A 10,730-nucleotide genomic window follows, 5' to 3' on the forward strand; every position below is an offset into this window, starting at 1 on the left:
AGAGTTTGTGGCATCAGCTGATGTAATTACTGGAAGCATTACAAGAATGAGTAGTTTGATGTGCATTTAAGCCACTTCCAGTGGTTTTATTTCATCTTAGCTTCTAACTTTTCCAGGAAAGATATGCTTACAGTGTAAATGTAAAGATACGCTACTTAAAAACGCATGTAATCCTAGTCTATGTGTTCTGATAGTAACCGTGTTTCTTTTCATTTAAAAATATGTTAATAGGAGAAGAATGACGCCAAAGTTTGCATATGTATATATCGGTTCTCATATATCGGTTTGTATATGGCTCATTTATTGACGATACTTACATTTTTCTGAGTAACAGTTCAATTCAAATTGATTTTATTTATATAGTACTAATTCATCACAACTGTCGCCTCAAGGCTATAGGAAGAAAAATCTTTTTTCTTAACAACTGTGTGTCAGTTTATATATTCTGTATTTATTTCCTGTTTCTGTCATTCTGTCTTGCCTCTGTTCTTTAGCATTTTGGTCCCATTTCTGCAGCTGCTGCTGGACTTCTTCTTTGACTATTATTGTGCAAGCCATAAAAAGATTCAACAACTCTTTATCCAGCTAGTTGCGATCAGGAACTGGGGCTGCTGCACTGAATGGGGGGGGGGGGATCCAGCAATGTCAATTGCTTAGCGAGTGCTAATCACTGCTGATTCTGTGTCTAGCCTACATTGAAATAAAAGTTTATATTTGAGTTGTTGTGTTTTGTTTTGTACTTAATGACTTTAAACTCACAATGCAATATGTAGCATGCTGTCTTGATTTAACATTTTAGTTTTAGGACCAAATATACCCGGCTACCTGCCATCACCAAGTACCAATATGATGTCAGTGTTCTCCCAAGAATTAAAATCTCCACACCATATAACATGGAATTTATTTGAAATCTCAGTCAGGAGGTTTTTATGTCAGGTAACAGGAGGCTAATGTTAAAACAGAGTCACTGACAAGCCATGAATGCAATAAATAGCAGACACCCCACTCACTTAATGTGAATAACCTGGCTCACACCTGATCGGCTTCAATAGGGCCCCTGCAAGAGTTACATAGCATCACTTTTCTGTTATTGATTTGAGTGGGGTACAGACAGGAGCTTTTATACTGTCTATATGACAAATGTCAGTGAGTCACATGTCCTAGTGACAAGGGGGGGGGGGGGGGGGGGGCATCTAATAAAATGCTTTCATATAAAAAAAAATTAAAAAAAAATGCTGACTTTTAGTTATGCATAAGTGTTCTGTTGCTTACCTTGAGCTGCGTAATCTTCTCCAGAGAGTGCTGCTGAGCATACTGACAGGAGCAGGAGAAAGTTCCACCTAGACGGACAAAACAAAGATCAGTTTCATGACTAGTTGTTGGGTTTGTCTCTCTGACACTTTTTTAAACATACAGTCACATCTTTATTTAATAAAGATACACTAACTGATGCTAACAGCGGAGCATGGCCATTTGTAATTAGCATGGCTGTGAATGCTTATAGTTAAGGTGATCAGGCGACCCTGAACTCTCCCTTAGATATGCTGCAATAGGCCGAGGCTACTGGGGACTTACCATCATACAGAGTGTTTCTTCTTAAGTCACCTCTCTGTGTTTATACAGCACTTTGCATTTAATCGCTAGTTATTATTAATCTCTGACTCTCTTCCACAGTGCGTCTTCTGCCTTGTCTTCATCCATTCACCCCCAACCGGTCACTGCAGATCGACACCTCTCCCTGAGCCTGGTTCTGTCAGAGGGTTCTTCCTGCTAAAAGGGAGTTTTTCCTTCCCGCTGTCACCAAGTGTTTGCTCATAGCGGGTCACCTAACTTCTGGGGTTTTCTCTGTATTATTACCTTACAAAACGAAGCACCTTAAAGTGAGTGTTGTTGTTGTATGGTACTATATAACTAAAACCGAATTAAACTGAATACTATTATGTTGCAATAGTCTTTAAATTTATAATAAAAGTACACAAAGCAGGACTTTACTGAAGCAATATAGTCAATGCTCAGCTTCCAAACCACCCCAGTATGTGAGCTGCCACAGTTTAAGAAACACTTTACATAATCTGATACTGCTTGGTGAGTTCAAATAATAATTAATGCTATGTAAATAATAAATAACATGCTTATGATCTAATCATCACTTCAAAAAATGAGAGCTGAAGTTACATTATAATCATTTTGGTTCTGAAAATAGTGTCAGTTTTTTGAGAAAGAAGAGAAGAAGGAGAGAGCAACGAGACAGCAAAAGTGCTACTGGAGAGGTAACAGACAGCCAGATAAGGAGAATTAAATGAGTCCTTGTCAAGTAATTAGCTGATAAGGTCTGCTTTTACATGAATCCTTTCGTTTACACTAAACAATCAAGAGAGTCATCAGATAAATGATTCATTCACAAGAAAACATATTCATCCTCTCCTGTGGTAGATGATACTGAGTAGATATCACTAGTCGAAACAAGTAAAAACGAAAGCTGGAGCCCCTTAAAAGACAATGTGACTGCTCCGTTTCAAAAGCTGTTCCACTTTGACATTTTTATGCCTGAAGACGTAGTGAAAAGCGATGAAAAGAATATTTGAGCATCATGTTTTATCGTTTCCAGACAATGATGGATTTAATCTCCAAGGCACATGGTTAATAACAATTTGATGCTTTTTATGACAAAGCAAGGACCATAAAGAGGCAAATGCCCCAGCCAACATTCACACAGGAGTTGCTCCTCCCTTTTCATCTTTTTCAAGTTGGATCTCCTCTACCAAAAACCTTAAATATCCTGAAAAGCTACCAATACTAAAATATGTTCCATTCCATAACAGGCTTATGAAACAGTAAGTTATATATTAATCATACTGCATGTTGTCACTTTGCTGCACAAGAGTCACATAACTCCACTCTTGACCCTCACTGACCCCCACCTCTAGGTGGCACTCCCCACCAGACAGCTACAGAGGAAGGACAGCAGACAACACAGAACAGCCGGTCCTCAGCATCACTGTAAAACCTTCCTACCCAAAATTGTGCAAAAATATCGTGCAAATTAGGTAAATTTGTTCACGTTAACTTTAGCTTGTCCAGTAATATTGTCCACTAAAATGCAGATAGGGTGCATATACATTGATGTGTCTAGAAATGTCCAGAACTACAGATCAGGCAGTCGAACATGTGTTATAAAGTCTTACAATCTAAGGTAAGGTAACATTTGCTAACACTGTCACCAGTAAAGCTGAAAAAAAAAGTATAAAAAGTATAAAAAGAAGCAGCTTAAAAAGAAGACAGAAAAGAAGAAGCAGTAACTCCAGTTTTAGTGAAGGTTTGATTTAAAGGCAACGCAAACAAAATACTTCACAGGACATTATCATCAAGGTTTTCTGGAATACCCTCCTTCAGTCATCGATATAAACAAGAATCCAACTTAAATAAAGCTCCAGCACAATATCACCGTTTGCTTATTTATCCCCTCATGAAGTCATATTCAGGCCTGCATTGGCCCTGCTCCTCGCAGTTTCAGAACCACTGATCTACAGTAAAGCTGGACATTCAAACCAAATCACATCAGCAGCCCTGAAAACAGTAACAGCTGCTTATACAACTTGTTCTGGCAACTGGTGTCATATTTTTCTCTGACACTGACACAGTGTGGTGGCTGTACAAAGTACAAGAGGCAGTAGTCCTGCTATTTTAATATGCAGGGCGCCATCAGTCAAAGGTTGCTGTCACACCTTAATCCTGCAGGGACTGACAGCCTCAAGCAGCATGACAGGCGCCTTACAAACAAGTCTTTTTGGTGGCCTGTAAGCATGAGATTAACCCAGTGTGAGTCACTTTCTGACAGAGAGCCCCCCCCCCCCCACCCCAACCCCCAGACGGGAAGCCATATTTGCCCTGCAGAACTGAGTAATAAAATATAATCGAAAGCAGAAAAGAGGGGGAAGATTAAAAAGACAACAAGGGAAGAACGGAAAAGGAAAGGGCTGCCTTTAAGTAGGGACACCGTGAATGAGTGTGTCACCTGTTCCCCATTGAGAATGTGGTGCGACATTCCACAGCTGGTAACGCAGACGTATTCCCAAAGTCGGAAAAAGTTACAAAAAACAAGTTGGGGGGGAGACATATGAATACAGTCATTCATCTACTGTGAGAGGATTACAGTGACATTTATAAGGGCAACGAGTAGCTGGTTCTGTTTAGACATTGGCAGCTTTTAAAAGTAGACCAAAGATAGAGGGGAAAAAACCAAATAAATCACTTAACGTTCTTTTTTAGAGTGTGTGGATCCTTGTGACGCTGATTCAGACATTTTTTTTGTCCTGCTGTCTGTCCCACAGTCTCTTGTTCGTGGCTATTTAAAGCATCTCTAAGGCTCTGTCACTGAGCACGTTCAGGCTATCGCTTCATCACATTTTTAGAAACAACTGGTGACCATTTCCCCACTTGCTGAACCTTGGTTTGGTGCTTTAACCTTTATTGTGACATGCAAACAGAATGGAAGGGATGTATCCGACTAATAAGAAAAACAGACTACATCCAATCTTTCATCAGAGGTGAATTCCCTTATATGTGACAGTACCGCTACGGCACGTTTCCCCGTCCTAGCAGTTAATGGAAAAGACCCCTGAAAGCAAGACAAAGCTCCCCAAACAGTGCTCTGTTGACGAAAGGAAATACCACTATGTGGGGAGTGGGTGTCATGTCAAGACTATAAATAATCACAACTTAAAGCTCCACTCTGCAATGAATCATTCCAGCAGTACCAGATCTTTCCTTTCTCCCCTTCAAAATTAGCTTGGATCCCTAACAATGGTTCATTCAACTGGGGAGAAGGCTGAGAGTCAAATGGAGAGGCAAAAAGCTCAATTACGCTTGGCAAATAGAAGCAAACCTATTACACTTCTGTTTATAGTCTCATAAGGAACTGGAATCTTTTTTTTTTTTTCTTTTTTTTAACATTCATCATTAATGTCAGTCAGGAGGTGAGCAGCGGCTTTCACGGTTCATTGTTTACACGTCTAATTTACCAAATCAGTAAGTAACAGCGAAGCATGCAAAGCTGCTAATCTACACACACAGCTCTGAAATGAAACTTCTAGAGGATCTCCAAGAAACTGGAAGCACTAAAACTGCTGTTGAGGTGCGTTGGCGTGAAAAATCCAAAAGCTGCTGTGTTTGACTTCGCTTTGGGCAAAAAAGGTGCTCTGAATAGGACAATCTAAACAAACCTGATGAGACTAACCCTGACTCACCCATCCCACTTTTCATAACCCCTGAAGTTTGCTGAAGCTCTTTTGGCACTCCTTGGAGGAGTCATTATTCAGAAGATTGAGGTTTATAGAGCATGACCTTGGAGCGTTTACCTAACCTCTACTGTTGTGTGACTTAGCTGAGCCCAGTCTAAAAATGCCATGGATGTCATAGCAGATATAACACATAAAATGACGCAGTGCCCCCGAGGAGCTGTTAAGACCCAGCATCACCCAGCATGTTACAGTATAAACCAGTTGAAATGTTTCCAAATGAGTGCATCACTTTCTTGCAAATCAGGTGTTCTGTTCCTGCATGTTTTGCTTTTCAATCTCAACAAAAACATTCCTGGACACCATGAAGCCACTGATCTACTGCCAAAGAGTGTTCCCGCTGGCTGGGTTACAGCTTCAGTACCTGTACCCTTATCATATTAACTTCACTATGGTATAACTAAGCAGGCTTGTTGTCCTCTCTCCAAATAGCCATCAGCAAAAATGATTAACAAATCAGCAGGTTTCCAGGATTGAACTGTCTAATAGTGGAGCGTTTGCAAAGGCTAGAAATGATAATGATTTCCTAACTGTTCCAAGCCACCAATGATTCCAAGCCATCATGAATCTAAGTGGACTCTTCTATAAGGAGCGTGCCATGTCTCTCCTCTAATGAGCATGGCTAACATTTGTCAGCTCACTCCAATGGTACTTGGAGTCAAGAGGTCACGGCAGACCAGTGTAAAGATTGACTGAGTTCACAAAACAGTGAGCAGACAAAGGCCCGTGAGTAAACTTCCACTGGCTTTTATTTATTTGCCCTTTCCCTGTTGCAGAGAAACCTTCAGATGTTAGGAGGGTTAAATACACTCACTCACACCGACAGGCCAAAATCCCTGCAGCCGGTGATTTGGGGAAGGTGAGTACACTCCAGCACGAAGGTGGAGAGGCTGTGATTGTAGCACAGAATAATTCAAAAAGGGTAACCTGAGCTGTGGGACGTAGAAGTCTTATTAAAGGCATTTATAGTGAGCTCTGCCGATTACCCAGATGAGCCAGGACATTGTTTTTGTAAAGGCTTTCCTGTCAATCTGTCCATTTTCCTAACTTCTTGTGCTTGGTTTGGGACTGGAGCACATCTAAGCTGACACTGGATGAGCGGCAGCATACACCCTGCACAGGTTGCCCGTCTATCACAGGCTGTTAAATTGTTGTGTCTATAAGGGTTCATAAATGATCTCAGATTTGAGCACCACAAATTAGAGTCTGCTTAGCTCCATTGCAGATAAACATAAGTAGCTGCTAAATACCATTAGATGGTGGGAACTTTGGTATTGTTGTTATCCAGTTATATTGAAAGCAAAGTTTGACATTTTCTTTCATAGATACTTATCCTATCATGCAGTCCACTACAACTTATACAGGAAGGCTTTTCTGTAGAAGCATTATAGGACAATGCTTCTACAGAATGTAACATGTAATAGGGTAGCCTCATAGGGAGCTACACAGTTTGTACTTTATGTAGTGACAGTAAAACTTAGTATCCCTCATGCACTCAGATGCACAGTAGACATGTGGTACACTGAAAAACATAATAACTGGGTAAAACTACAGAACAATTAACGTTTTCAAATGAAAGCACTTCACTTCCTGTATGAATTCTTGCTGATGTTTTTCTGTATTTCTTAACAATGGACTGAAATTTGTACCATTTGCAAAAATGTTCATAAACTTCTGTAAAAAGACAAATAATGTGCTGGCAGAAAAACCCTTTATATTCTCTGCTTTTTTGTCCTTCTGCCTCATTGACCTGACAATAGCAAACTTCTGCTCACATTATCAACCACCTGGAGGTACTAACCTGTGCTGAGGAGTCAGCATGCACTCTCAGCCAGAGTGTATGTGAGTGGTTGTGTTTCTGCAGTGTTATAGTTCTAGCACTGGCAGCAATAGAGCAGCAATGCCTGCAACAGTGGGTGATTGTCTGGAGCTCAGGAGCCAGTTAACCACTGATGCATACACACTAACTCCGTCTGTGAATTCAAGGGAGGCCACATTTATCCCCAGTCACCTCAGTTTTCCCCATAAGGCTCTCATATTCACTACCAAGGACAAAAAAAGGATCTCTTATAGGGTTTCAACTCTACTTGGTTTTACATCAAGCAACCGCTATCAGCAGAGAATAACAGAATGTCTTGTGATCTCAGATTTTGTTTTTAGATCATATCTGGAAGACATTCATAATAGAGTACAGGCAACTTGGACTCACTTCTGATAGAAGATAATGCTTTTCCTGTGAAGTACTCTTTCTTTCAAGGAGTGCACATTTCTGATGTTCCACAGACCCCAGCTGAATGTAGCAGGACAACAAGACCTGCATGCTAGATGTCAATAATGCACACTCCCATGAGGAATGTTTAGGGTTTAAGGGTGTTCATTTAAAGCCTTAACACGTTTACAGAGATGGACACATTTGCTCCTCTTGGGTCCTTCACATTTGCTTCTGTGCTTCTTCTAATTTATCACTTGCAGAATAAGCATTATTACTTACAAGACAGCCTCATTCATCCCCTTTCTCCATGGTTTACTGTTTATTCTTCAGCTTACTGGAGCTGTGTGAGTGGGTGCCAAATAAAAAGATGATATTGTAGCAGATCCTAGACTGCATGTTCACATGGTGGGATCAAAGCCAACTTCCAAAGCTAAAATGCATGGGTGTGTGGAAAAGTACAGGTATCAGATGGGAATGGTAAAGCTTAACAGCAGCAGTCCGTGCACAGTGAAGCTAATATGCAGAACAAACAGGTCAAACGGATCGAGCCGAAGACATCCTAAAAAGAGAAAAACTACAGCAGAGCTCAGTCGTCTCGTGCTTAAACTTTCTAAAATTCTGAATAGTTTGTGCCACGTTTTGGTGCCACAATCGTGCAGCTCAGCTGCTGAAACTTGTTTGGTCAACTGGCGCCCTGTCAGGGAAACACGCCAAAGAACCTGAACAGAAATAAGTCTCCCAGTTGCCATATCAAGCGAAAACCTGTTCCGGAAACAGCTTCAGCGCATAGATAGTCTGACATCTGCAGAGTACTTAACCAAATGACCACTTACGTTGCTGCCGCGGAAACGTGTCCACTCCTTGTCCGTTGAGCTCCTAAATGCATTTGTATGCATTTGTCCAGGCAGCAGAGATCTGGGTGAAAACAGAATCACACTCAAGGGGATACCTGCACATGGGCTAACCTTTGGTAAGAGCCAAAGGAAGCATAAAGCGGACGGAGATAACTGCCACCTCAGAGTTTCCTCATCGTAGCTGCTGCAGTCCTGAGGAGAGGTCTCTCCAAACTCTTTCAAAACCAAAGCCTCAGTTCCTTTGCGCTCTGCGGCGCGCAGTGATCAAGCTATTTCTATCCAAAGTGGAGACGCGCAACAGTTGCATAGGGGGGAGAGAAGGACTTGCAGTGCAGCGAGTCGGTATGCACCAGTGTAAACTTGACTGCTCTCAGGGATTCACAGAATTAGCACTCGACTTCTTCTTGGTCTCCAACACAGCAGATTCAGTTCCATGCGTCTTTGCCTCCAGGCGGTGGCTTCTGCTATGTGCCTTGACTTGCACTGATGCGAGGGGAACCCGTACTCAGCCCATCACAACCCCATCCTACCAGCTGGTGGTGTTGGATTTCACCGGTTACTGACTCGTGACATCACGGACGGAGTTTTGGCTTGAGCCCTTCAGTCACTCTTTGAGTGGAGTTTGAGTGCTGCACTACCCTGCACGTTTTCAATATGTTTAGTTATAAAACGTTATAAAATGCACGTAAAAATTGTAAATCATAGACATACGCAAACCAACACAAAAAATAATGACGTAAAACAGAAAACATCAGATGGCATCAGTTCAAAATGTTATGCAATTACTTTACTTGACATATATGACACTGCGTGTAAGCTGAGTTTTAAAAAGAGCTTAATTTTGAAGCGGCTCTAATAGTATCACTAACACTTTACATGGCAGAATAAGTGAGCTTGAGTTAATTGTAAGTGCACTTGATGCACATTCATAAGGAAATCGTCACAGAAAATGGGATTATTATGGTCGCCTGTTTCTGAACATACATCACACATCCAACAATCAAAGTAGAAAGCCAGTATCAATGAAATAATGATCACAATACTACTAAAACAAATAGCATGCAGTATGTTAAATCCACTACTTCAATTTAAGTAAGTAACCTTTATCTTTTATACATTGACCATTAAACTGAAATTGGGCATTGGCTGGAAAAGTGAAAATATGCTGTAGCGTGCTCACAGTGTGCTGTATATATAAAGACTTGACTGCCTCGTGACTGTAGCACAGGATTAAACAAATGATGAAAAAAAGAATTTTGATGTAGTGAATAATGCACTCTCATAAAACAAAACAAAACGCTATGATTCAGCGAGAGAGTTAGACTGTTAGATGTGAATGTGGTTTATGAGCTTAGGTAGCATGCCATATAGTCTGAGGGCTTTTGATTTTGCGTCTGCTCCTTCTCCCGAGATTTACACAAGCACAGATTTATTAGGTGTATAAACTCCAGCAGTGTTTATAATGACACATTTGCTCCGGCACCAAAAATGCTCCTTTGTTTTGCGGTTTCCCTGTCCTAACGCTGCACAGAGTTCTCCTTGAAAATGACACCGTTTCCTCATCTCAACCATCGATTTTTCCAAACAAACGAGCTCCAACTCACTTCCACCATTTCCCACTCAGACTAACCCAATAACCTTGGACAAGAAGAGCTCTGTCACGACCCCCTCCCTGCCACATGCCATGGCATCCTCCTCTAGATGTCTGCATCCTCAGATCAGCCTGGACCGGGATTGAGTCCATATGGTTTGCAGTTTAGGGGCCTGGGAGACACGGAGCTTTTCCTGCCTCTAATTCCAGGTGGAGAACACAGGGTTTTTTAACCTGAAGACAGTAAAACAGCAGTGACAGTGAGCAGTTAGAATGCCCAAACACGGAGCAAGGTAAGAGAGGTCAAAGTGGCATGAAAACTCCAAGAGAGCCCACCAACCAGTGCAAACGACGACTTTCATAAGGATTTTGTGATTCCTGTAAACAAGGTGTCTGAGGCCCTTTGTGCTGCGGATGTGTGCCTGCAGCATTGAGTCTACTCGCTGTCCCCCTTCTTCATCAAAGACAGTGTGAGGAGGAGGAAGCCCACACGGGATGGAGTCTCTCTCTGGCATTGCTATTACTCAGCATCTTCGGGTAGCGATGCTCTATCCAGATGTTTCACTTCCTCTCAACTTCCAGAGAAAGGTTCAGAGGTGCTGCTTTTCGGAGAAGGTTATGAATCAACGTGTTGAAGAAATAAACTTCATGATAATGTTGTAGCACAGGGCTGCTTGAGCTTTTTGCCTGGCAGGAAAAGGTTCAAACTCTGTCACGGGTTGTTAATAAAACCTTGATAAAATCACAGATTTAGAGCCCGCCTTGCTGTGAGTGTC

General features: G+C 41.6%; 1 protein-coding gene across 1 annotated transcript in view; it reads right to left on the reverse strand.

The window, feature by feature from the left end:
• The window catches only part of LOC120733374 (collagen alpha-1(XXIV) chain-like), an 85,559-nt gene extending 76,644 nt beyond the window's left edge, over nt 1–8,915 (reverse strand). The window contains exons 1-2 of the mRNA XM_040031485.1: nt 8,343–8,915; nt 1,273–1,340 (exon numbers count right to left, since the gene is read on the reverse strand). Of these exons, the coding sequence (XP_039887419.1) occupies nt 1,273–1,340; nt 8,343–8,395 (121 nt within the window). The 5' untranslated portion in view covers nt 8,396–8,915. The remainder of the gene's footprint in view (nt 1–1,272; nt 1,341–8,342) is intronic.
• Nucleotides 8,916–10,730: the final 1,815 nt, after the last annotated feature.

Source organism: Simochromis diagramma, unplaced genomic scaffold (assembly GCF_900408965.1).
Source record: "Simochromis diagramma unplaced genomic scaffold, fSimDia1.1 OVJJ01000284.1, whole genome shotgun sequence".
Classification (NCBI taxonomy): domain Eukaryota; kingdom Metazoa; phylum Chordata; class Actinopteri; order Cichliformes; family Cichlidae; genus Simochromis; species Simochromis diagramma.